This window comes from Xenopus tropicalis, chromosome 1 (genome assembly GCF_000004195.4).
Source record: "Xenopus tropicalis strain Nigerian chromosome 1, UCB_Xtro_10.0, whole genome shotgun sequence".
Lineage (NCBI taxonomy): Eukaryota > Metazoa > Chordata > Amphibia > Anura > Pipidae > Xenopus > Xenopus tropicalis.
The window spans coordinates 59,220,986-59,248,267 of NC_030677.2; the positions used below are offsets into that span (position 1 = coordinate 59,220,986).

The 27,282-nt window shown below is 38.9% G+C and overlaps 1 protein-coding gene across 1 annotated transcript; it reads right to left on the reverse strand.

Moving 5' to 3' along the window:
• Positions 1 to 1,551: 1,551 nt before the first annotated feature.
• On the reverse strand, positions 1,552 to 20,718 carry smarca5 (SWI/SNF related, matrix associated, actin dependent regulator of chromatin, subfamily a, member 5). Its single transcript, NM_001007992.1, has 24 exons — positions 20,420 to 20,718; positions 16,630 to 16,719; positions 15,639 to 15,805; positions 14,739 to 14,839; positions 14,273 to 14,373; positions 13,720 to 13,899; positions 12,877 to 13,032; positions 12,246 to 12,377; positions 11,486 to 11,554; positions 11,295 to 11,404; positions 10,961 to 11,187; positions 10,033 to 10,154; positions 9,772 to 9,924; positions 7,939 to 8,071; positions 6,521 to 6,669; positions 6,210 to 6,329; positions 5,840 to 5,950; positions 5,206 to 5,319; positions 4,467 to 4,589; positions 4,116 to 4,248; positions 3,734 to 3,852; positions 2,943 to 3,155; positions 2,185 to 2,295; positions 1,552 to 1,997 (listed from the first exon to the last, which is right to left on the reverse strand). The coding sequence occupies exons 1-24, from the start codon at positions 20,567 to 20,569 to the stop codon at positions 1,932 to 1,934; spliced, it is 3,150 nt and encodes a 1,049-aa protein (NP_001007993.1). The 5' UTR covers positions 20,570 to 20,718; the 3' UTR covers positions 1,552 to 1,931.
• Between the last annotated feature and the right edge of the window lie 6,564 nt (positions 20,719 to 27,282).

Below are 27,282 nucleotides of genomic sequence, written 5' to 3' on the forward strand. Positions count from 1 at the left end.
GTGCTGACCAAAAAATAGACAGCAGGTTTAGAGAAAGCACTCACGGCATCAGAATGTAAAGTAAAAAGATTTCTTGTTTATTTAATCATCGCATCAACGCGTTTCGATCCTCATAGGATCGTCATCCTGATGACGATCCTATGAGGATCGAAACGCGTTGATGGGGGGAGAGCCATTAGAAGCAGGCAGACAGGCACAGGAAAGCTTAAGCTGGCCTGCTATTTAATTCTTCGTGGGAAGAGCAGAGAGGGGGCACAGCCCTTTAAAGCAGGCAGGCAATGGAAAGATCAAGCCTGCCTGCTATCTAGGTCACAATGCAGGGAGTGGGGGGGGAGGGGGAACTCCTTGAAGCAAACGGCAAGCTGAATCCTCCCAGTTTATGATGTAGTCCTTTTGATAGACTGAGTTGCTACAGTCGGGTTCAGGATCTTCAGCAGGATTTATGAAGAGAAACAGGACTTTTAGGAAAAAAGGTCAGCATGACCTGTAGGTAGGTTTGGAAATAGGGTCATATTTTTAAAAGAAATTTTTTGGTGTCAGTATCCCTTTAGGTTTGTCTGTCATATAACCTGATGCTGCAGGGCTGCTGATCACATTTCGATGCTAATTGCACTGGTTTGAGCTGCAATGTAGTAATTATCTGTATTAATTACTAGTCAACCTTATATTGTGACATTTATGTTTCATATATACAGTATAATGTGTGTCAGCCCCTAAGCTCAGTAACTGTCAGCACCACAGAGCATGTACATTGATTCAGCAGAAAAGATGATAGGGAGCTACTGGGGCATCTTTGGCATTACAGATCTCCCCTGCTAAAGGGCTGGTACAGAAGCACAAAGCATTTTAGCCCAACTTCTTTAATTAGGCTTTAGTTCTCCTTTTAAAAATATACCCTTAAATCCATATGCTGCCTCCTCGTTTGTATTGCAAAGCAACCCCCAACACATAATTAAACAGCCTGGAACCCCCTAAGAACCACAAATTTCATAACCCCCTCCTACAGGCAGCATACGGCAAGCAGAGTATGGCACACAGGCAGCATAGGGCAGGCAGAGTATGGCGCACACAGGCAGCGTAGGGCAGGCAGAGTATGACAATGGCAAGAATGATATTGTAGAGTAAGGTACACTGTATACAATTCCCTCATGTACAGTGAGGTCTGTACAGAATGAATTAGCTGAGATGGGAATTCAGGAACTTGCTTGGTCTGCATGGTGCCTGGACTTCAACTCAACTGAACTCCTGGGGGATGAATTAAAACTCTAGCTGTGAGGCAGGCCTCAACCAAGCATTAGTACCCAAACTGACAAATACTCTTGAGTCAGAATGTTCCAACATCTATTCCACCCAGAACAATGATATCTGATTTAACATAAAAAATATTTTCAATATTAATCCTTTGGTCTTAGAACTAGATGCTTATAAGGCAGGTGTCCAGATAGATACCATATACACACACACACACTTTATGTCTACATCCCCACTGTCATTCTAGATGCATTTGTACTATATTTACATATGAAAGAATTTGAAGCAAACATTTAGGAATTTACTAGACAAGAATGTTGTATTCTTCTGAACAGTGTGCATGTTGATAATAATCCAAAGATACAAAAATAATACTTTACAAAAATATACACAATGAGTTTCAAAAGCTGTCCAAGGACAGGGAAGGAGGGGGGAAAAACATTAAGAAAAGCACATTAATTAATGAAGCCTATTTTTTACTTCAACTGTTAATGGCTAAAAAAAACCCAGCACAGCTGTTGTATTTAAAAAGGGTAACTACAATAAGTACTATGTTCCTATTTCAGTAAACAGGTGAACCCAATGTCTTTGAATGACATAATAGTAGATAAGCGTACAGTACATCTTATGAAGACCCGTAAAAAACTACTTCAGAAATTTATTGATTTTACAAATTTGTCTCAGAGCTTCAGTTTCTTCTTTCTTCCTCTGCCATCAGGTGTTCCATCCACCTTTCGTTTTTGAGCCTGCAACATTAAGACCATAGTTAAAATCATTGAACTCTCCTCAGTCTGCAGATATACTAAACATGTCTTAATAATCTGTGAGTGAGCTTTGAGCCAAATGTTGGATTTCACTGCAATTAAATGTAGGGACAGAGCTATCTATGAAAAAATATTGGCCAGCAGCAACTTTAGAATTAAACACACTTACCGATGAAGGCCTTGGTCCACGTTTCTTCTTCTCAGCTTTTTCCTTTTCCTCGAGTTCAAGGTTCTCTCTTTCAATTAAAGTGATTAAGGTATTGCATCTTCGCTGAAGCTCCTATTAAACAAATTGCATTTATCAAGCCCATTATACTTCTATTACATTTTAAGTTAATGTACCTGCCAATTTTATAGGTGTGTGATAGCTAAACCTACTCTGCACCTTTCCAGTGGTTTAAGTGCATAGAGTGAAAGTCAGAATATTTTTTTCTCTCCTATTCATCTTTCAGTCCCGTAGCAACCAGATATATGCGGAGAACTAAGAAACCACAAAACATACAAATGAAATCCCAATGCACATTGTAAACTGCATTTTTAAAGGACACCATTAGCTGCAGGAGAATACCCTATATCAAATATACAGGCCAACAGCATACATGTCTAATTGCAGAAACAATATTGTCACTGCCAGCTATACATCCAGATGGGATTTTGCCGGGGCTGCAACCAGCTGCAGGGCAGGCAAATATTCACCTCCTACAGGTCACAGAACCAGGATATTAACACCCAAACCGTACTGGTTGATGCCACATGTCAAGCTTTGTAAGCTGATGCACTGACAGTACTAATTCTATTCAGTACTAATTTTTTCTCAATGAGAAAAAATATAGTGGAAGTAACATTTTAAAATAAAAAAAAAACCAAAAAAACAGATTAAATCCAAATTTATTGTATTTCCTGAAGAAATCGAAAGCTAAGACTCACCATTGCTGTTCTTGATTTTAAGAACCAGTCAAATCTGAACTGGGGAGAGTTCCGTATACACTGCCGCAGTTCATCATACACATTTTCCTTATCAAAACCTAGCTTGTGTAACATGCAAATGAGAAAACGATCCTCTTCCTCAGTGTAGTTTTTTCCTTTGTTTGTACCATACGAAATCCTCAGTTGGTGGAAAGGTGCTTTGTATCTTCCAATCTAAAAAAATTAAGTGACATTAGTCTAAACGTAATTGTGTAGCGTAAAATTTGCAATAAGGAGTTCCATTCTAATTTTACAAATACATTTAGGAAGCAAGAGGGTCATGGTTAGTCCTGTATAAAGGGCAGCCACCAAGGGGCAAAGGGTCCCAGCGAAACAGCATACAGATACTGGACCTTTATCCAGTATCCTGAAAGTTCTAAGGTGGACCTCAAACCCACTCCCAATTCAGCAAAATCCAACAGCTGAGATTTTACCAGATGTAGGACCAGGTTGAAATCGGGCAGTGCTGATGATTTCCACATAGAGCAGTCAGCTGCCATCTAAAGATTTATCTGCAGCAGTGAGAGCAAGTAAAGTGAAGGGGGACTAAAACTGCATAGAATTTGTTTTCATAAAATCGGTACAGATTTTCTTCTTCAAAGCCACACGAGTTTCTAATAGCAGGCCTGCATGTAAATAACTCTGTACCTTAGTGTGTGTGTGTGTGGATCTACTGGCAGGGTTTAATGTGCACAGCAATTTAAGCAAAAAATAAAGCGTCAGTCTAAACTGTGTGCAAATACCAATGGTACCTTTGTGTCTAGAGCTTTCTTTATGCTAATCCTCCTCTGTATCCTCGCTTCTCCCCTTTCTATTTGAGCCATTATCTTCTCGATATCTTGAAGCTCATTGCACCTTTCCCAGAAGACCGCTAAATGAAAAAAATTAAATTGTTACTTGGAACAATAAAAAGAAACTACAGGCTTCTGAGTACAGAGTTATAGGTAGCAATATGACTTTATAGGTCTCATAGCAAATACTTGCCCAGGAGCCTGAGAATAAATAAATAAAAAGTATGTGAAAGCAGAAGCTAAATGCATATTAAGCTTAGGAAGGTCTTCCAGTGAATATCCACAATACTGTACTAGTTTATTTAGCAATTAAAAACATTTGTGTCTACAATGAAAGGATTACCTGAATACTCAATGACTTCCTCTGGTGTCTTGCCTTCCACTTCCCGCGCAATATTTTCAATATCATCACGACCCCATTTCTCATTAGCCTTAATAAACTGGTTGAAATCTCTCTTATTCCAGTTTGTGAAACCCTGAAAGTCATGAGAGGAAAACATACATAACTCTTCCAGAATCTGAACATGCTTGAATGTACGTCTACAGGCAACAGAACTGTACAGGCTAAAAACAACAAGCTTTTTGGTCTCAAACCCTACATACACCATCTACCTTATCAACGCTAATCAAACTTTCATCCTGTCCATATTAAAAATGCAGTTTCTCTTCAAAGCACTGTACTGTTTCTTCCTACCTGAGTTAACAATTTCTCTTTCTCCTCTAACTCTTCATCATTGAGGGGCTCTGCCTCATCAATTTTTAGTTGTTCTTCCTTTTGTGCTTGTGCTGCATTTGGCAGATCAGGATTACGTGGTACCTAAAATAAGCAAGAAAAAATAATTGTCATATCAATATGCATAAAACAGCAAGTGGTTTGAGCAGATGGCAAAATTAATTTCTCTGGCATTTCAAAAAACATTTTCTGATTTAGGAATAATGGGGGTAAAGCAAATCATCTACAAACTGAAAGTGCATGGAATGTATCTTGTTTTGCAATCTGGCATCCCTGCATAACTCTGAATTGCATATTGACTTCCTTTGCCAATTGTCTTCTCTTTGTTTTTGTAATCAAGCAAACCACCTTATTGAGCTCCTGCAAATTCACTATATATCAAATGAGAAATGTTTCTATAATTCATTATCATTGCCTGTTGGGAAGGACTATCCTACATGCAAGAGAAAGTAGGTATGCTGGAGGTCGTTTCACCCAAACATGCGTAAGAGAAGGCTAGGCCTGAAGCAGATATGCATTGGTTTACAAAACATTTATTTTGTGTGCCGCAATACAAGTAATGTGTGCACAATGGAACCTGCATACTACCAACCAAACACTACAATAACAGCTATGGCTTTAGCTGCAGAGAAAAGACTTAATAGGAACCTTGCAAAACAAATTGGCACTTATCACATTTAATTTAGAAATGAGAACTTACCTTGTAGCCAATTGTTTTCCTGTAATAGAGAATTTCTTTTTCCAATAACTCAAATAGACGTGGAGGGAAAAACTGAAAATCTTGAACATTTGGCTGTTTTGGGGGTCTGGGAGCCTATAAGACATAATATTATTTACATGACATAAGCTGCACAGTAAGGGAACCAACATTTTTCTTTTCAAGCTCATGTCTCCACTATACAGATAATTACATATAGAGATGGAAACTAGAATGAGCTTCTGTAGTTTATATGGCAGACAATTCTTTACATCAGCAAGGAGCAGCTTAGCATGAACTTTTCTAATTAGCGCAATATTTCACACCTCTAGAGATGCGTTTAAAGATCTAAATCTTGTAACATTAGTAACCATCATCTACCCCTGCAGCAAATATCTGCATTACTTTAAGCAGTATATTTTCAACTTACCCTCCCATCCCAAGGTCTCACAGACTTATGACAAATACAACTCATGTACTTGAAACAGCAATACCATATATGACAATGCTGAATCAATTACCCCCAAATACAGCTTTGGACTTTTGTAGCCCTACCCAAAAATACCATTTCCAGATCTAAAGTAATTAGTGATCCCTCTCACTGCATCCAGTACTGCTGTAGCACTCAGCTACTCACCTTTGGTACTTTTGGCTCGCTAACACGGAGTGCTTCGCGGAAATACGCATCTACCGCGTAATTAGCTTTTCGTTCCCTTTTCGGTGGTTCAATCCACTCTGTAAATGCCATCTATAAGTTAATATCAGAAAGAAAGTTAGGATTCCCATAATGCTTAACTTGAATAGTTTTTAACTTTTTTAAAATCATGGAAATTTTTATGGTACTCAAGGAGTAATTTTAATTATCTTTGTAGTTAATTGTTTATCATACTTTATACAATCTTAGCATCTTTAGATAACACCCATATTTTCTGAAGCTCATATTAAGCAAGAAGCCAATTATAGAAGCCCGTAAGACTAAATACACACCTATGGAAAATATGACTCACCTTTTGCTTTTCTCTGTAATCTTCACCTTCAAAGTTATAAACACTGGATTCATTATCCACCGTGAAGTTTCTAAGGGAACTTTCACCCATGTTTGAGAGTTTCTCATTCATTTCTGCAGTCTTAAAGGAAAAAAAGAAAATGCAAAAAAAGTAATGGAATAATGTATACTGTTGCATAACAACTCAAAAATGCTAACATCTGGTGTGCCAATGGTATCCTATTGCTAGCATATATTACAATATCCTGGGTAACAGTTTGTTCAGAGAGATTCTGTATGTCTCTTCAGTGTTAAAGGCCTATAAAAATGTACCTTCTTCTCCCCTCTCTCCAAGATTGCATTAATGTCTTCCTCTGTGATTTCACTATCCTTTGATGCAAATACATGAGTAGCACCATGTCGAATCATTTGAAGCATTTCGTCCTTCCCTAATTTATTTAGGTTTTGGTCCACTAATCTACCTGAAATATATGGAAAAAGGTTAGTCAGTAAAACATTAAGCAAAAAAAAAAAAAAAAAAACCCCACACCATTGATACAACCATAAAAATATCTGGAGTCATTCCTGTGAATGACTCAAATATCTAGACCAGTGTTGTCCAATTTCTGTGGTACAAAGGGCCGATAATGGAAGTCAGTTTTGACCACCCCCCCCCTTTTTTTTTTTTTTTTTTTTAAAACCACAAACACTTCCAACCACACCCATCACAAGAGCTTCTAACAGTAAGGGTGTTAGTGCAGCAAAAACCCAAATGATGTAGGGATATCACCCTTCATTCATATGTGAAAGAATTATAATATTTACGACACACCCTTAAATCCATATGCCTCCTCCTCACCTGTGGATAGCACAGCATCCCCCAGTATAAAATTACACATCTTAGGGACCATATATTACTATTTCCAAATGCTAACAAACTTCCAGAATAAACCCCTGCCAGGTTTACCTCTAACAGGCAGCATAGGGTAGGCAGAGTAAGGCACACACAGGCAGCATAAGGCAGGCAGAGTATGGCACATGCAGGCAGCATAGGGTAGGCAGAGTAAGGCACACGCAGGCAGCATAGGGCAGGCAGAGTATGGCGCACACACACACAGGCAGAGTACAGCCTGTGTGTGCCATACTCTGCCTGCCCTACTCTGCCTATACGTACCATACTCTTGTGCTGTAACCTAATGGCAACTAGTGATTAGCTTTGTTCAGGTAGCTGCAAGTTATGAAAACAAAAATTTGGTTGGTTGCTATGGGTGACTGCATAGGTGCAAATGTGTCCAGTGTCTGTAAATTAGCCCCTCTGCCATACAAACATACAACCTGAAATGTACTCTCAGTTTAAACAAAAATAGAATATAACCCCTAAACATGAAAAGCCTATACTAGCTGTACCAAGCTCTATAGCACATTCATTCTCTACGTGAGGAAATGTATATTTTTTTCAACATGATGGCTCAAGACTATTCTAGCCTTACCAAATGGTTAGCCCTGGCAGAAATTTGCTCCCCCTCCCTTTCCCAGCACAGTTCACCCACATGGCTAGAGAATGCCTACTTAAATATAACAACATTTGTGGCAAGTGACCACATAATCCTACCAAATGAGCCATGGAAACACAAATATTCTACGAGTATGGGACTATATATCCAAAAAGCTCAGGACCTACAATTTTACTGATAATTATTGTCAAAAGACCCCTTAATACAATTGACACAAGTAGCTTCTTTTAGACATACCTTGCTGAATAACTATTGAATCTAAGCGCAGTTTCATTTCAGCACGTTCCACAATACGCTCTTCAACTGTATTATCCGTTATGTATCTGAACACACGAACAGTTTTAGTTTGCCCAATTCTGTGTGCTCTATCCTAAAGATACAAAGTAACATGTGCATGAGACATTGCTGAATGCAGAGACACAGCTACCAAGTCTATATGAGCATTTTTTTTCAGTGCCACAGTAGTAGTAGCAGCTTTGATTGAAGCCACTTTGCAGCAATGGATGGGGAGAAAAAGTTATGGGGAGCTGATATCCAGAATAAACCGATTCAGTAACAACACAGGTTGATTTTAATCTGGATAGTGTGTATCCATTTTGGTTAAATTAATCAGTACTTTTTTTTTTTTTTTTAAATCATGATAATCCATTTTAAAGGTAAGGTGAGCCTTTTCAGTGTCTAAGGGGCACATTTACTAACCCACGAATCCGAATTGAAAAAATTCAGATTGGAAAACGAACATTTTGCGACTTTTTCGTATTTTTTGCGATTTTTTCGGCGCCTTTACGACTTTTCGGAAATTGTCGCGACTTTTTCGTTACCAATACGATTTGCGCAAAAAAACGCGAGTTTTTCGTAGCCATTACGATGCGCTTGTATCTTGTCGCGACTTTTTCGTATTGAGCGCTCGTAAGCGGTGGGCGAAACTTTCAGACTTAGCATGATTTTGGAAGCCTCCCATAGGACTCAATGGCACCCTGTAGCTCCAACCTGGCCCAAGAAAAGTCACCATACTGAAGCTTGAATGAATCCGAATCTTTCGTACTCGGCGCGAAGGCTACGAAAAAGTCGCGACTTTTCGCGCAAGTTTTAAAGCTACGAAAAAATCGCCAGATTTTGCTCAACATTCGGAAAGGCAACGAAAAAGTCGCGACAATTTTCCGAAAAATCGCCAAATACCGATCATTACGAAAAAAACGCAATCGGACACATTCGGCCCGTTCGTGAGTAAGTAAATGTGCCCCATAGTGTGGAGAATGAGGATTAATCCCAAACAGAAAGTGATTTAAAAATGGTTTATATAATTAAATTTGCAGTCAAAACATAGAACATTAATGCCTAATGAAGTCTTCATATAGCCCATTTGGCTATCATACCCTGAAAGACTGTTAGAAGTGGAGGGTTGCAGAAACTGCTTTTGATAAACTAAGCAGAAAAGACAGTATTGCCCACCTTGGAAACTGGCCAGGAGTTACAAGCTAGTTTGAAAAGACACTAGCAGCCAATCTTGAATACTGTTCTGGAGTTACAAGCAATGTTGAAAAACACACAGCCATTTTGGAAACTGGCTTGGAGCTTCTTTGCAGTTTGATAAATCAAAGGCAGCAAGTGTAACGGGAGTCTGGCATCACAAGTTCATAGGACTGAAGTGCTGGTTCTGAGAACCTACAGCACAGATTAGAGCTGTCCAGTGTGGGCTGAAGCTGGGTGGTGCAGGGGGAAACCACAATAAGTGATACCACCAGTTCAGTATCCTAAATGCTGTGCCTGAATAAATCAAGCCCCTAATTGCTAATAGGGATTCTATTTTCCGAGCTCTGCAGTTTTATCTTGTGTGTGAGATTTGTAGAGCCTATGAGGAAGAACTTCTCAAAGCAGGTCCATGTGAGATGAGTTTTATGGTTCTTATAATAGGACCCTGTTAACTCAGTCAAGACTGAGAAATGATAAAAAGGTGGGTAAAGTAAAAAGGATATTTCCTGCCCCTCAGAAAAAAAAAAAGTAAGAAAGGGATAATGCAATAGAGACAGCGCTTCCTTGATTAACTCAAAAAGCTGGGAAACTGCATACCATAGCCTGAAGATCAACTTGTGGATTCCAGTCTGAATCATATATAATAACAACATCAGCTGTAGCAAGATTTATTCCAAGGCCTCCTGCGCGTGTGCTCAGCATAAAAATGAATTTTGAACTGCCAGGTGCATTATATGCGATGATAGAATCCTGTATTTAAAAAAAAAAAAAAATATATATATATATATATATATATATATATTACAACAGATTTTACATTTATACTTAAACAGGTAAAATAAATGCATGGCTACTAACTTGTCTTTCTTCATGTGGTGTTTGCCCATCGAGTCGACAGTATTCATAATTCCTCCACATGCAGTAATCTTCTAGGATGTCTAAAACTCTTGTCATCTGGCTGAATATTAGTACACGTGAACCTAATATAAATTTAGAGTTTTACTTTTTATTTCTCAAAACATTTTATATAAAGCTTCAAGATGAACATTAGTGCTTGTTCTGATTTATGCTGATGGCTCAGGCACATGATAAAAGGTACTACAACTGCACAGTATAAAGCATTTTTACTGCTGTGCTACAAAGCCTTGCAGTACCCCTTGCATGGACCACTCACTTCTTGGCTTAAGGTGATGGGAGATAGGACATATTGTGCCAATGATTAATGTTGTTACATTTCTGTAGGGATAAACTTAAGTTGCTGCTGGTACAATATTTGCATTGGCATTGTGAGAAGGTTTAGGCATCTATGAGAACCATGTTTTTACCATCAGTGATTTACATTTGCCTCAGTAGAATTTTAACTATGGACCCATTGTTGTGTGGACTCACTGCCTATAAAGAATCATGTGAACTTAACACTATCTATAGTGGCAATGGTTTTGTATAAGTAGTAATAGTAGTAGTAGTAGTAGTAGTAATCAAGGCAGGCTATTTAAAAGTAACATGGGAAGATGTAGGTCTGCTCTGGTCAATAAATACTGCATTTTTAGTACCATAGAGAGCAATTAAAGAAAAAAGCTTTTATCAGAAACAAAAAAGCCTTGAATGTGACAGATAATCTTAACAAAAGGAGACACAAGTCAGGAAGGGATGATTTCAGGCAAGGCAGCAACAGACTTAGTACTAAACACAAAGACACATACAGGTTGTTTTGTTGAGCTGACAAGCTAATGAGTGCATGTTTGGGGAAACAATTCACGAACATGTATATTGACAACTAGGTTACCTTGTTCCTTAAGTCTGGGCAGCAGTTTGTCTAAGACCACCATTTTGCCACTATTTGTCACCAAATGCATATCTGTTGTGTAGGGTGGACCAGGCTCAGCACCATCAAAAAGGTAAGGATGATTGCAACATTTCCTAAGTTGCATCAAGATATTCAGCAGTCGCATTTTGTCAGTCTTTCCCGAAGAATTCAAAATATCTATATCCTTCATTAAAATCTTTGTATACCTGAGAAAGTAAGAAATATAGATAAAAAAATTTTACACTGCAGGTATGAGGCTTTTATTATCAGAATTATAAAAAAAAAAAAAAAAAAAAAAAAACCAAGATTATACCATTCACGTTGCATTTTGCTGAGACCCACGTATATTTTAATTTCCTTTTTGGGGGGTAGACTTTTTTCCACATCAGCCTTTATACGGCGGAGGAGGAAGGGCTTTAAAACCTACAAAAAGAAGATAGAATTATTTTCCATTTTGGGAATTTGGGAAAAATATCACAGCAAAAGATAATTTTGTAATTTTACCATATGAAGACGTTCAACTAATTTCTGATCTCCTAAACAGTTGTTGGTATCGAACCAAGAGTCAAAGTCCTAAAAAGAGAAACAGTTAAAAACACTATACATATCATTAAGTGTAAAACAAGCAGTAGTACTGGACTCAAGGTGGCTATATATGGGCAGCTAATGCCTCCTCCGATCAAACCTCAAGGTGGGTATATTGGGTGCAGTGAGATCTGCTTGTTTAATGACCTCGGCAAGCAAGTGTTTTTTTTCAATGTACTGCCACCTTAAAACTAACACCTACATGCAACCTTGACCTTCAAAAGTTGCATACAGAACTGTTAATCGGCTGTCTTCTTCTACATACTACTAGGAGTCAGATGGATACTGTTTTTGAAAGGGAAAGACTTTAAAGGAACAAAAAAAAACAAAAACAATAAAAAGACAGTAGAGAAGGAATAAAGGTAGGTAGATGGAGCTGAACATAATGTTTTACAGCCTTTTGTCTATTGTCATGTCACTGCTTATATGAACTGTATCAGTTGATCCATTGGGCCTCCAACAGATGCTGAAGTGCACTGCCTTTTGGAGAGTGTCCCTCCAGAAAATATTACAACTGAAAAGTACATTCAATAATAGCATAATTTTGCATATTACCTGTACATGGATTTAAGCTGCTGTGGAAACATACAAGAGACTAAATATTTTCCTTTAAATGCATACTCCAGTGCTAAGGTTCAAACTGTATGCAATATCAAACTATAGTGTCACATCAAGTTACCTCAGCAGAATTAAAAACATCTGGTAACAGAAAGTTCAGCAACGCCCAGAGCTCATGTAGATTATTTTGAAGTGGTGTCCCTGTGAGTAAAAGACGATTTGTTGTCTTAAACTCTCTCACAATTTCAGACAGCTGTAGAGAAAAAGAAATAAAGTTTAAATTCAGGTACTGTTAAAAAAAAAAATCAATACCGCATACACAACAAAAGCCTTTATACATGACAGGAATTTGGGTTTTTCCTACCAATTAACCCAATGGCCACTAGACACTACATAATCTGCTCACAGAACCATGCAAATATCACTTATCAGACTGCAGGCCAGTCATCAATTGCTGGGGTGAGATGGTCAATACAGAAAACACAAAGCAATAGAGTTGAGTTAGAAATAACTGAAGTGTATGCAAAACCATCCTATAGCTGGCCAGTGGAACTGTGATTTTGTCCCAAGTGTGAAGGACACCTGTTTTTTTTTGTGGGAGAGTTTATTGTAGTATACAATTTGCATGGCAAGGTGAGTGCAAGGCCACTGCTGCTGCTTCTTAATGCGTCTTAATATTTCTTAGCATAATTAAACTCCAGCTTCTTTTGGTGTTAAAAAAAAAAAAAAAAAAAAAAAAAATTAACACCTACCTTAGATTTCTCATTTTTGATCCTGTGAGCTTCATCAATAACTAGGTATCTCCAGTTAAACTTTTTAAAAACAGACTTTTCCTTGATTAACATTTCATAAGATGTTACACACACATCCCACTCTCCTGGTAGGAGTACATCACGGACAAATGCAGCCTAAGAACAAATGCAATTGGGGAGAAAAAAAATCTTAATAAATGGCACAACCTATAATGCATGCATCCACAGTACAATCTGAAGAGAATAATTCTATATTGGAAGTTGGAAGCTAATCAGTAGTGTCAATAATAATGGATACACTGAACAGACTTTCAGCCAAGGCAAACTTTACAGCAGTCGGATATTTTAGATATAGTTTTAGTACAGGGACACCAAACAGCGATGTGTTTAACCAGTACTGCAATGCTTCATTTATCGATGGCTTGAAAAATCTATCTTGTACATTGTGTTGCACCTAAAATAAACATTTTATTGAGCAATTAGGGCCACATATAAAAATCTTGAAATAGTTGTCACCCAGCTTTATTGAAGCTGGGTTTTTAAAAGTCCACAATGACCCAAAAGCAAATCTGGAAAAGAAAGCCATAATGACTAAGTCAAGCCTTTCTGGGTTCAAGTGTGCTTTTATGGTTCTAAATAGATATGCAAAGTACTGTTGTCACCATGATATGTACAATCCCAAAGACAAATTTGAAATATTATCCTATCTGATAATGATAAGGCTATTAACCTTATCCTTAATTTTCTCATTAATGAACCCCCTCAATTTATCATTAATCCTTTCATACAAAGGGATTTTGCATCACGTGCTCAAAAAATCACAACAAAGTGAAAGCTACTTACTCTATGATCTTTGTCACCAATAAGACAAATAGCACAAAGTGAAGGAACCCATCTTTTGAACTCTGCCATCCAGTTGTGCAAGGTTGACTTTGGAACCAAGACCATGTGAGGCCCAGGGATACTTCTGTAGTGCTTCATATACCCCAAAAGACTGATTGTCTGTAAAGTCTTTCCTAGACCCTGTAAGAGAGAAAGGAAACCGTATATCAATGTTTTAAACAAACTGTAGATGTAAATATTACTTAAAAAACTAACTATGTATTGAAAGGTAACTCACTTCTATTCCTGAATAAAGTATTTTGAAAATCAAGAAAAACTTTAGTTTGTGTTTAGTAGAAAAACTTATTTTGTTTCTTTGGTTATACAACTAAGTTTGACACCTGTGGAATTTAGGCCTATTCAGCAGGGCACTCTAGTGTCTGAAACTGCTGCCTACCATACAGTTTAAAAAACAAAGTGTCACCTCTCACATTTTGAAATGCAAACTAGAGCAATTTCAGTATGGAAAGGACCTGAAGTTCAATAAAAATGCAGAATAAAAAAAGAAATTTACCATTTCATCAGCCAAAATTCCATTTATGCCATTCTCGTACAGCGATATTAACCAATTTAATCCTCTGACTTGGTAATCTCTTAGTGTACCACCTTTTACATCTGTGAATAAGACAAGTACAATAATGTCATTTTTCAAGCACATAGCTTTGGTTTTCATTAGATTTTCTTAAAAACAAAACAAAAACAAACTATATATCTTTCTATAAAAAGATCTGAGTCACAGAACCAGCAACAAATTACTCAAATATGCATCCAAATATACACAAGCCATACCAACACAGCAGTATATGAAAATCAAGTAACCAATAGGGACAAGAGACACACACTTTGCCTTCAGTCTATGCAGTTTTCATTCATACTTTTGCACTATATCTAAAATTAAATATTCCAAGATCTTTAACTCTCAATAACTAAAATCTGCAGTATGCCCAACAGTAAGTTGAATCCAGCCAAAACATACTTACATGATGGGGAGTCTTCAAATCTGGTGCAAACATTTGTGGTTTTGGAACTTTCAGTTAAAAGTTCCTCATCCTCCTCCTGTTCTGTCCGGCGATGGCGATAACTAAGAAAAAGCCATTACTTTTGTTAGTTCTCAGCAAAATAAGGCTGACTCGTATGTTAGGGTCAAGAAGCAACACAAGAACAGTATAAGGCTCATTTACAAACACGGGAACAAATGGATGCATTCAGGCTCCTCGCTCATGTAAATATTTGCATCTTCCCAGTCTGTTTTGGTCAATTGCAAGCAACTTCACCTACTGACGCATGGAAAGACTGAGGTTACTGATAAATTACTGCCACCTTCAGGTTAAAGGTTCCCAACGCAGGCTGCAAATTGTGAGCAGCAGGCTTGCAACTAAGCAATCATGTGCAGGTGTCTTAACAGCCAGTGTCAGAAATAATATAATCGTGCATAGTCACTATTTCGCTGAAATCATGAGAAGAGGTCCAAGTATACATTTTTTTTTTTTTTTTTTTTTAAATAATGCCAGAATATTTTAAAAATCTACTGTGCATTAACTAAATAGTTACAGTTATAAAAACACCTTATACTAGAGTAGCACCTATTGAAATGTCAACAGCAGCAAAACTAGAATTCTCTGAGCAGCGCTGGTATAATCCTTGCTGTTGTAGTTCTGCAAAAAAATTCCCTAATCCCATTAAAGTTCTCTTGATGTATTGAAAATGAGAATTTAAGGAAAAACGGAATGGATGTAATATATAGTTAGCAGGAAAAACAGATGGAGGACAGCTAAAATACAAGGAGAGAAGGAACTGGACAAACAAAACATTTTTACTGCTAAGAGTTTATTTTTCTAATATGCATAGAGTAACACAATGGGACAGCCTTGGCCACTTACTCTCCCATAGACAGCAAATCTTGTTTCTCGTCTTTCTTTAGGCGAGGACGTCCTGGTTTCATTTTTAAAGGCGAGGTTGGGGTCTTTTGTGCAGCTGGTTGAATGAAATGTGCAAACACTTCTGTCTGTTTCAAAAGGTACTCAAATCTGTTTGAGCGGTCAGTTTTCTGAGGGGAAAAAAATGATATATATGCAGCCAAATTAAACATACATACCTGATAATTTACTTACTGTAGCATTCTAATTAATTAAACATGACGGGTGGGAAGCAAAGTTTCTACAGAAAAGACTAAGATGGAAATTCTAAAAAAATTGGGCTATATAACATGTAAAAGATTTTGGAGTTCTTTGTCTACCACCTCTGGGTGCTAAAAGCACAACATCAAAATGCACCAAACCAGATCTCACTATTTTCTGTAAGCATTGCATGAAAATGCTAATGGAAGCAATTTTCACAAGATTTTCAACTAAAACATGCTTGTTTGAATTTTTAGGGAAAATAAAGTAAAAATCAGGCATGTTAGGCTTTTCCATGCAGTTCTCACAGACAATAAGCTACATATGATGTTTTTGAGTGCTGAAAATTTGAAGCACAATATGGTTCCTGAAAACCCTGTGCTATTATCCTAATGCAGAGGTCTTTGAATTGTTTAGGCTCACGCACCCCTTTTTTTTTTTTTTTTAAAAAAAAGCTTTAGTTAGACAAACCCTGCATTAAACCCTGCATTGGCCTTGATTGCCTATTTTGAAGTGGCAATAAAAAAGGAAAGAATCTGGACTTGGGGTATAGGAGCACTAACAAGAGGTTATTACCAGTGTGAGCACTGCTCATTATTTACAGAAATTGCTGTGTAGGGAATTGTAGTGACACCTGCTATTAAACTAGAGCTCCTGTTTCTATTCTTTGGGAAAAAAAAATAATGTTTCAATTTCACAACTTTCCCATGCAAAATCTGCTATATAACCAAAATTTGAAAAATATAAAATGTACCCTCTTTTCTTCATAAGCTGGATCCATCTCATTGCCTTCTTTCGATTTATTAAGAGAATCGTCATCATCTTCATTATCAAGCTCATAATCCTGAAGAAAAATGAATAATTACTAGGTATCAATGACTTAATGCTGCAATGCTTGAATATTTTCTAACTAGGCTTTTATTTTGTTTTACTAATTTTAAGCAAATAAAGAACTGGGGCCTTGTCCCTGTAGTGCCACCCAATGGACCCACCTTGTATGTACACAGGATTAGAACAAATTACATAGTCTAAGCACAAGTGCTACTAAGCTTTTTTAGGCTGTAAATAACTTTATATTGCACATTTAATAAGTACCACATATGAACATGATGCCCTGCAAAGAATTTAAATTGCAGACTCTTCATTCGCTGCTTGATGTGCCATGCTTACAGACCACTGTCACACTGTCATGAATTTAAGTGAAAAGAAAGTTTGTAGCCCCTTTTTGCAGAGCTGGGGTCATTTGCTGAGAAGTCTGGGAATAGGCAGCTTGTGACACTGTATGCAGTGCCACTATTTTGTGATGATCTGTGTGCTCCTGACAGGAAATAATGCAGCCTTAACTGTAACAGGAAGAACTGTGGGCATAAAATACAGAACTGTCCATTAACTGGCTGATGTGACCTCACATGTATGTGTGCCCTTGGTTTGTGTGCCCAGTCAATCATATGAGCCAAAGGCAAAAAAATCCAGTAGCACACACAGTGTGCTACTGGATTTTTTTGCTGTTGGATATTGACCCCCATGCAAGGTGAGGTTCTTCCAGTATTTGCACCTGATACCCGTTTGGGTAAGTTAACAGAGGGTTGAGCTCCCCAATACTGCTATTGCTAATCATATGAGCCAAAGGCACAGCATGGCCCCTTAGTACTCACAAGTGGCACATACAGGTATGACACCAGTTATTCAGAATGCTCAGGACGTGGTGTTTTGTGTAATTTAGATATCCATACTTAAAATCAATTTAAAAATCATTTAAATATTAAATAAGTCCTGTAGGATTGTTTTATCTCCAATAAGGATTAATAAGTTTATTACTACAGAAAAAAAGGAAAGCGTTTTTAAAAAAAAATTGAATTCAGTGCGTGTATGGCAACTCAGCGAGGCGACCAATATCGCAGAAGGCTGCCGATATCGACTCGCCGATCGGGCGGGTTAAAAGATTTTGATCGGGCGCCATTGAAGGCGCCTGAGTAAAATCTGCCTTCACGGCTGAATTGACAGAAGGAGGTAGAAATCCTATTGTTTCTACTTTTCCATATCTGATGATTCAGCCCTGAATGTCAGGGTGGGTTGGAACGATCTTTCGTGCAACAGAAAGATCAAAAATCGCCACGTGTGTGGTCATCTTAAGGGCTCTGGCACACGGGGAGATTAGTCGCCCGCAACAAATCTCCCTGTTCACGGGCAACTAATCTCCCCGAAATGCCATCCCACTGGCGAAAATGCAAATTACCGGTGGGATGGCATACGTGGCGCCGCGATTTCCCTGAAATAGCGGAAGTTGTCTTGAGAGGAAACTTCCGCGATTTCAGGGAACAAATAACAAATCTGCCCTTTTTATTTCCTTACACAAGGCAAACAGCCAAAGTTTTCCCCACCTCTTATGTAGATGAAATTTCTGTTACAGAAGTTGGAAGGACAGTGCGATGCATTTGAAGAAGCACACAGTCCTCTTAGCTTCTGTTAAAGTTTTTCTTTTAGGGGCAGGAACATTTAATTTTTATCCCCACCAAGGCCTATTTTTACCTGGCTGGCAATTTCTTCCCTACTAGCGATACACTTGAGCTAGCTTGAAGTTAAAAAAAAAAATAATCCGATTGTTTGGCCCTGGGGCCAAACGACCGGATTATGTAGGCAGCAATGGGGCAGTCGGTTCGGGGACCGCATCAACGAGCTGATGCGGCCTCCGATCCGACTGAATCTTTTAACCTGGCCGATCGATATCTGGCCAATTTCAGGCCAGATATCGGTCGGCCAGCCCGCTCGTTTCTGCCCCTACACGGGCAGATAAGCTGCCGAGCCGGTCCAAGGGACCGATATCGGCAGCTTCTATCGGCCCGTGTAAGGGGGCCTTTAGTCTAAATTTAAGAGATATGTAAAAACTGGTAATGTAACTGAATTTGTGACTTTCCACTGTTGAAAATCATGGGATTACGGACTGGTTATAGTGCATAAATTTTAAACGTCTATTCATAAGTCCTTAAATGTCTATTATGTATATATTCTGGTACTTATGTATTTAGATTTGCCCCCTAATAAAGGGGCTAATAGACGTTAAAGGAGACATAGGATAAATGAAAAAATCTCTAATCTTGTAGGCAATTATGAATACTATATGGTGCTGGTTTCACTTTGGTCTTTAATACCACTATCTGTAAAAATGAACCCTTTATCAGAGCTTCCTATAGATTCTCTCGGGTCCCTGCCTGTGTTTCAAATGCAGTGTGGGCATGTTCTAACTTTCCCTGCCAGAAGCACAGTAGGATAGCACACACACCTCTGCACAGATAGGCTTCAGTTCCCTATCAGGTCAGCCTAATTGCTGATTGGCTTCAATCCTACAGTGCAAAGTGCTGCATGGCCTGGGAACGGAGGAAGTGGAACAGATGGGCTGGACTTTTACCCATTTGGATAATAAATGGGTTAAGCCCCCTTAACCTCAGCTATATCACATTTATTTTTTTTCTGGGGAGAACACTGGCAAGAACTATTAAATGACTGGACTGGGAAATGAAATAAACCCTGGTTTATCAGGTGCAAAGAAAGCCAAACAGTCCCCACAGGCCCAATAAACAGGGACTGACTACAAACAGCTGTTCATTGAACAGGGAGAACTGATTGCTTAGAAATACAGTATTCCATCAACTATTTATAATAAGTCAGGCGAATAAAAATAAAGCCAAAAGGCTGAAAAACAGGAACACAAAGATAACTAATTTAGATCAAGGGCAGAAAAGATCTTGCATACAGTTAATAACTTAAATGAGAAAAGTGAGTAGAGTTTATTTGATAAAGTTGGTTAAAACTTGCACCCTTGCATTAACCCATGACAATCGATCAAAGTTTGCTATTATTGTTCTAACTGAAGAAGGATGAAAAAAAGCTCATCTCTGATTGGTTGCTATGGGTTACTGTCCAGATGCAGATTGCTGATAAATGATCAGCAGTAAGTGAACTAGGAACACATAAGAATCTCCATTAGAAAAATTACGTAAGAGGCCACAGATATCGGCACTACTCCTTGTACATGTTCCGTGAGCCGATAGAAAGGCTGGCAGCAGGATGATGGAAATGTAGTATAGCATGTCAGCTAACAAAGAGTTGGAGGCCTGGAGAGCGACCAGCACTAACAGTAGCCACGCCCCGTACTGGGAGGAGCCGCTGGGGCTTTAGAATGACTTTTGGAACAATGAGAAGCCCAATGCTAAGAGAGTGCGAAGCACCACACCTAGCCAATACTTATAATATATATATATATATATATATATAGGAAATGAGAGGTACCGTGAGGCAGAAGCCCGGCTACCGCGCACATGCGCACTCACGGCTGGACATTTCAATGGGACAGAGAGGTCCGCTTTAACTCTACAGGTTCTCACATACGCAAGTGAATGAGCAGATAAGACATATCTAGCTGCTGAAAAACTACAACTCTCAGCGGCCAGGAGATGGTTAAAATAATGACGTTCAAGATAAAGAAGAAGTTTGAGTTCCTTGGTAGGAGCCATAAAGTGCGTGCTGCCTGGGCCGGCTCCTCTTACCTCCATCGCTTCCTCTTTAACTGCGTCTCCGCCCGGCTCTTGTTTCGCCTGATCGCCCGTATCTACTTCCATAGCCTCCTTTGCTTCTCCTTTTTCCTCTTTCGCTACGGTGTCCGGAGCCGGCTGCTGCTCGGTGCCTTCCGCGGACATGATCAGGATCTACTAACACCGTCCGTCCAACGCGGGGCTCACACAACGAGGCAGGGGGTTTAATGAGAAACCCGGAGTAAAGCGCGATCCTTGAATGGATGCGTGTGTAATCCCACACGCTGCTGGCGGGAGCCACTAGGAAGAGAGCGTAGGGGGCGCGTAGGAGAGCGCACTCGCAATGTGCCGGCTTTTTCCCTCTTTGATCGACAGCGCGCGTCACCAGGGAGAGGGGAAAAAAACGCACCAATCCGTTTGAGATCTCGCGAGATCTAAGCTTTACTAGGGAGCCGAGACCAGATCCCGCGAGATTTGGCCCCGCAAGCCTACGCTAGGGTGATGCGAGTGGCCCATATGGCAGAGGCAGCGGCGGCGCGCATAAAAAAAACTATTGTACCCGCGCAAGAGTGGAATAATGGGCGTGTCTACAGATTGAATGGGAGGCGGGAAAAAAGGGGCGGGCTTCTAAATTGCCGGGTTTACGGGGATGTTTCTGCCTAAAATCTCGCGAGAATAGTTTGTTGTCAATGGTTGGGTACAGTGTATGTCGCATTTAGCGGGTTTGTACTCTGCCCTCTTAGGAGTTTGTCATGTAGGTTGAGAATGGGGATTGTTTTCTACAATGTACCTTAAACCAAACATCTACAAATGAAATATTTTTCATTTTCACACCCTAGTAAACGTGAACTTCTAGTCTTTCAAAATAAGGGGTCATTTCAAGTTATTTTAGGAATACCATTAGTATGAGATAGAATAGGCTATACTAAGAAACTAAGGTATTGCCCAGGGGGCTGTTATGAGAAACATTGGGGCTCTATACAGGGCTGATTCTGCCCCTTAATCAGGCTTTCCAGTGCCGCCCTGTGTATGCTATATGAAGTTTGGGAATAGTCAAAGGATAAGTTCACTTTTTAAAAAGGTTAGTTTGCCGATCTGATTCACAGCTTTTCAAAGCTGGATCCTCAAATAAACAACACAGATTGGCGCTGAAAGCTACAAGGGAATAAGAAAAATGAACATTTAGTCCAGGGATCCCCAACCTTTCCTACGCGGGAGCCACAGTCATGTAAAAAGACTTGGGGAGCAACACAAGCACCATAAAAGTTCATGGAGGTGCCAAATAAGGGCCGTGATTGGCTATTAGGGGCCTCTATGCACCCTATCAGCTTACAGGGGGCTTTATTTGGTAGGAAATCTTGTTTTTATTAAACCAAAACTTGCCCCCAAGTCAGGAATTCAACAATAACTCCCTGGTTTGGGGTCACTGAGAGCAACATCCAACATGTTGCCCCCGAGCCACTGGTGGGGATCACTGATCTAGTGTAATATAATCAAAATACTCAAACACCCTTGTGGTCAAACTTTAAAGGAGAGGGAAAGGCAAAGTCACTTGGAGGAGCCAAAATGTTAGGCACCCCCAGTGACTTTAATCTCTTACCTTCTACCCCGGGCTGGTGCCCCTGTACGGAGAGAACAGCACCAGCCCGGGGTAGCAGCGATTCCTCCTTCCGGCTTCGCTCGCGTACACATGCGCAGTAGAGTGAAAAGCCGAACTTTAACAGAGAAGTTGGCTTTTCACTCAAATGCGCATGCGCCGGTCCCGGGAATTTGCCGGCAAAACGAAGCAGGAAGGAGGAAGTGCTCGCTACAGGTACCCCGAGCTGGTGCTGTTTTCTCCTAACGGGCACCAGCCCGGGGTACAAGGTAAGCGATTAAAATCACTTGGGGGTGCCTAACATGTTGGCACCCCCAAGTGACTTAGCCTTTCCTTCTCCTTTAAAGTGAGCCATGAAACCAAAAAAAAAGAATTTTCCAATTGCCAGTGCTTTCATCAAACTATATTTTGTGTTCATTTATTACAAATGTGCCAACTTCCCGTTCCCCAGTGGCAGCTTACTAGAAGTAGGCTTTTATATGCATATATCAGTGGCTTCTCATATAAACTGCTGTTTTCTTTTCTGCAATTGAGAAGCAGGGGCAGTGCCCATAGTGTAACTCAATATATTAAAAACCAACTTATTGCTTATAGGGATACTTTCTCATACATAATCTCCCAGTACAAGGCAGGCATAATTTATTAACTTAACATCAGTTAATACAAATATTAGCAAATGTTAAAATACATATGCATATATACACACATACATGTACTAAAATACATATTAAAAACAGCCATGGGTACTTCAAATACTATAAAAATGCTCTCAAGTTAATATTAGTATTAAGCCCAAATGGTGTAAATGTTTGGAACTCATGTATCCACTTGCTTTCTCTTTAAAGTGGTTTTCTTGTTAAATCACCTCCCCTCAATTTTTGTTTCACTATTTATATGCCCCAAAATGTTATCCCTTGTGGATTCTTGTTATGTTTCTCTTTAAAGTATTTTGAAACACTATGACTATTCACTCCTGCTATTATATTCCTAATATGTTAATTTATCCTATCCTTCAATTTTCTGTTGGTCTTCCCTACATACTGGAGCCCATATGGGAATTCTAACCAGTAGATTTTTCTTTTAGATGTGCGTTTAATGCAGTCTCCTGTTTTAAATTGCTTTCTTGTGAAATATGATATAAACCTTCTTTTTTTTTGCTGCAGGTCTGCAGGATTTGCACAAAGCACAAGGATAGAAACCTTTCTTTTTTATTTCTATTGCTTTGGTTGTGATATAACTTTGAACCAATTTTTGTTTCAAGTTCTCTGCTCTTTTGAAAATTACTGTAGGTTTATTAGGGATAATATTTTATAATATCTCATCAGACTCCAAGATATTTTAATGTTTTAAAATTATTTTCTGAAATTCATGGGCCCAGGGGCATATGTAATGACAAATGTACAACTTTCTTCTCTATCCTCACATTTTACTTTCGCTTTAATTAAATCTTCCCTTTTGTTTTCTTTCAACCTGTGATATAGATTTTTCAATCACCTTTTTTTTATATCCTCTTTCTTCAAATCTCTCTGCTACAAATTTGAATTGATCTTCCAACTCCCCTCTTTCTGAGCAGTTCTTTTTTATTTGGTACATTTGTCCATAAGGTATATTCCTTATCCAATTGGGGTGGTGGTTACTGTCTGCCAAGACATTACAAACATCTACGTATTTAAAAAATGTTTTAAAATGTAATTTTTTCCCCAAATTGCTGGAGGTACGCAAACCACCCAGGCACCCTCATATACATATTCTGGAGCTGCCCAGTCCTTACTCCATATTGGTCCACAATTGGTCAAAGCAATCACGGCCATAGAAATCACAGACACTCTGCTAACAACCCTTCTTCACGACACTCCCACCTCAATTAAAGCTTACAGAAACTCCCTAGCCCCGATACAGTTAGAAATGGCCAAAGCCATCATACCAACTAAGTGGAGAACTACTGAAAGCCCTTTAGTTAGAGATTGGTTGCACAAGGTGGCTGAGATCCAGAGATTTGAGGAGCTGAAACCTAATTCTGTGGCAAAATCACAGAAATGTATCACTAAATGGTTCCACTGGAGGGAATTCCAGATTCCAAAATTCCAAACTCAGATCCCTATAGGCAATTTTGTCTCGCGTAAGATTCCTACCATGTAAGCATCCCCCCCCCCATAGCTCGAGAATACAACACTTTGGATAAGTAAGTCCGAGCCAGGCACGGGTCCTGGTTGGATCTCTGACCCCAGGTACGTACCTTTAATGTCCTCTGAACCCCAATTAATTTACTACGCTGAACCTTATAAGCTTATCAAGGACTACTCCTCTGCCTAACTATAAGGTTTTGAACACTGTTCATATCCTAACCTCATAACCTTTCCAGACAGGACTTTCTTTACCCCCCACCCACATACCCCATACCCCCTTTTACCCAGTTTCGTACATATAACCAACTTCCTTCCTTACCCCTCCCCACCTGATTCCTTCTCTTTCTATCTGTTTCTTTTATTATAATTAGATACTCAACCCGGCTGGCGGCCCAATGCTATATGGCAACTGGACGCTCTACATTTCGAAAATCAAAAGATATACCGCTTCAGATTATGCTACCTGAGAAATACACCTCAGAGGTTCTGCAGATCTACTAGAGCAACCCCCATATACTGTAATACCAATGGACAAGACATGTTTTTGATACAACACTTATTATCTTGTGCAAGCCATATGTACAGTTGGACCTTTTGTTTTATCAAAACACAATAAAAAGATTTATTTTATATAATATAAAATGTAATTTTTTTAGTAAATTTCAAGATCTAAAAATTGTATTCCATTCTGGCTGAAATTTAGTGTGAATTCTAAATTTATATAATTTTTATTAATTTTCTTTGCTAATTCGAATAAATCAGACTCGTGGCCCTGCCATATGAATAAAATATAATCAATGAACCTTTTCCAGAAGATAAGGTTTGCTTCCAGCCTCACATTCTGCTCCTCTCAGTATCCCTTAAGGTAGTTTGCGTAGCTGGGCACTAGTTATGTGCGGGTTGGCCTAATACCCACAGGTCGGCGGGTTCGGGCCAACCTCAGCACATCAATTGCTGGTTGCAACCTTACACTGCCGGCTTCTTCTTCTGGCTCTCTAATTTATAGATGTGCACCCGGCACACTCTATAAATAGAGGGAGAAAGCCAGGTGGGGTAGGGTTAGGAATAACAACAGGCTGGTTAGGGTCGGGTGCGGGTCGAGGATTTCATCGACCCACACATCACTACATAATCACATCATATAATTATGTTCTAAAATGTACAGTATTGCTTTTAAGATAAATTCTTTCTATAATGGTGGGATTTCATTATCCATTTCTAAAAAATGTGCTACTGCTTTAATCCCCTGTTTGTGCCGTTTATAAGTATACAATGATTTCACATCTAGTGTGCACAAAATCATATCTGATCACCATGTTAGATTTTGTATCACTTGGGCAGAGTCTCTCAGGTATGCTGAAAGTGTTAGAACATACATTTGTAAAATATTATCTATATATTCTGAGAGGTTACAGGAATGAGAATTTATGGTGGATATTATAAGCCTGCCCAGTGGATCTTGCACATTCTTGTGTGTTTTCAGCAGGTTTTAAAAAAACGGTATTATTGGATTGTTTTGTGTAATATAATTACTCTCATTTGTCCTTCTTTTACTGCATTATTTATTAATCATTTTTCCTTCTGTTACTGCATTATTTATTAATTTCCTTAATTTATTATTGAATACTTTTGTTGGATCACTTTTAAGTTTTCTATAAGTTTCCTTCTCTCCCGGTAGTTTATTGCACATCTCTAAGTATTTATCAGTGTCTAAAACCACAACTCCTGTTTTTCTTGTTCTGGCTATGGCCTTTCTTTCCCTCCCATCTTTCCTGTAATGTTCCAAGATCTTTTTTTTACCAACTCCTCATGTAGTTTAATATATTACCCTTTCTCCTCCCCCTGCTTCTTGATTGCAGAGAAGAAGACAGGAGTTTACATGAGAAGCCATTCTGATATATGCACATAAAAGCCTACTTCTTGTAAGTTGCCACCCACTGAGGAACGGGAAGTTAGCAAGTTTGTAATAAAGGAACACAAAGCACAAAATATATAATTTAATGGAAGCACTGGCAATTGGAAAAACCTTTTTTCTTTTTTTATTTAACACAAGAGTTAAAAGAGTGACTATATTACACTAGAAGGTCATTTTTCTTATTCCCTTGTAGCCTTCAGCGCTGATATGTGTTGTTTATTAATATATGGAGATTGGGCATGAGTCAAGTGGGGTTGCATCCTGCACAAAATATTCTGATTTAAAAATTTGTCCCCCCTCCCCCATGCCCCCAGTTCACCTCATACTTGTTCCTGCCCTGTTCAAGTTATTTATATGTGAGTCCCCCATGAACACAAGTCCACGGTACCAACGTTTTTGGCAATACCCTTCCTTTGCCCAGTGGTGTAGCTGCTGAGGATTACAGCGCAACCTATGCTTTATTTAAACACATATGCTCTCTGCTTAAGGTTGCCACCTGGCTGTTACAAATTTGCTTAATGCCAATGTTATTTATAGGGAAAAATTAAAGAAAGGCTGGTATATTTATCCAGTAAAGGTGGCAGCCCTATCTGTGCTTGTATGTTACTTTCATTTCAATAAATGCAAAGGTGGCCATTTCATAAATGTGCCCAAAGTTTACACCAGGTCTAGTACCCCGTCAGCAGGAAGCATTTATTGTTCAGATATCTGATCTGGTTGCTAAGCTCTAACAGACCTGTTGCAATTTATTATTCCCATATTTACAGATATCTGTCAGGCAGGTTGAAAATCCCATCGAATGAGAGTGCAACAGCACACTGTTGTAGCCTTCTTCTGTCAGACCTCTGACCTCTGGCGCTAATTGTCACTTTGTTAGCCCCAGATCAGCCCTATTTGAACCAACATGTAGGCCAGATTGGGCAAAGATCTACTGATTTGGCAACCTTGCCTAAAGAGCACATCTTAATGTGTTTGGCCAGCTTTAGCCAATCAAACAACAATTTACTATTTATCCATCTCTTTCTACACAGTCTTAAAAGATTCCAGAGACACACAATAACTATGTCTTTTAGCCCATTATTATGAGTTTAGAAAATCTGTTTTATGAAAAAATCACATCACAAGTTATTGTACCTGTAATTGTTACCATAGAACTAAATGATGTTTACAAAGATTAACATATTTTGTACAGTAGAACTCCAGGGTAGCATGAAATAATGGTGTAAAATCTGGCAAGCAT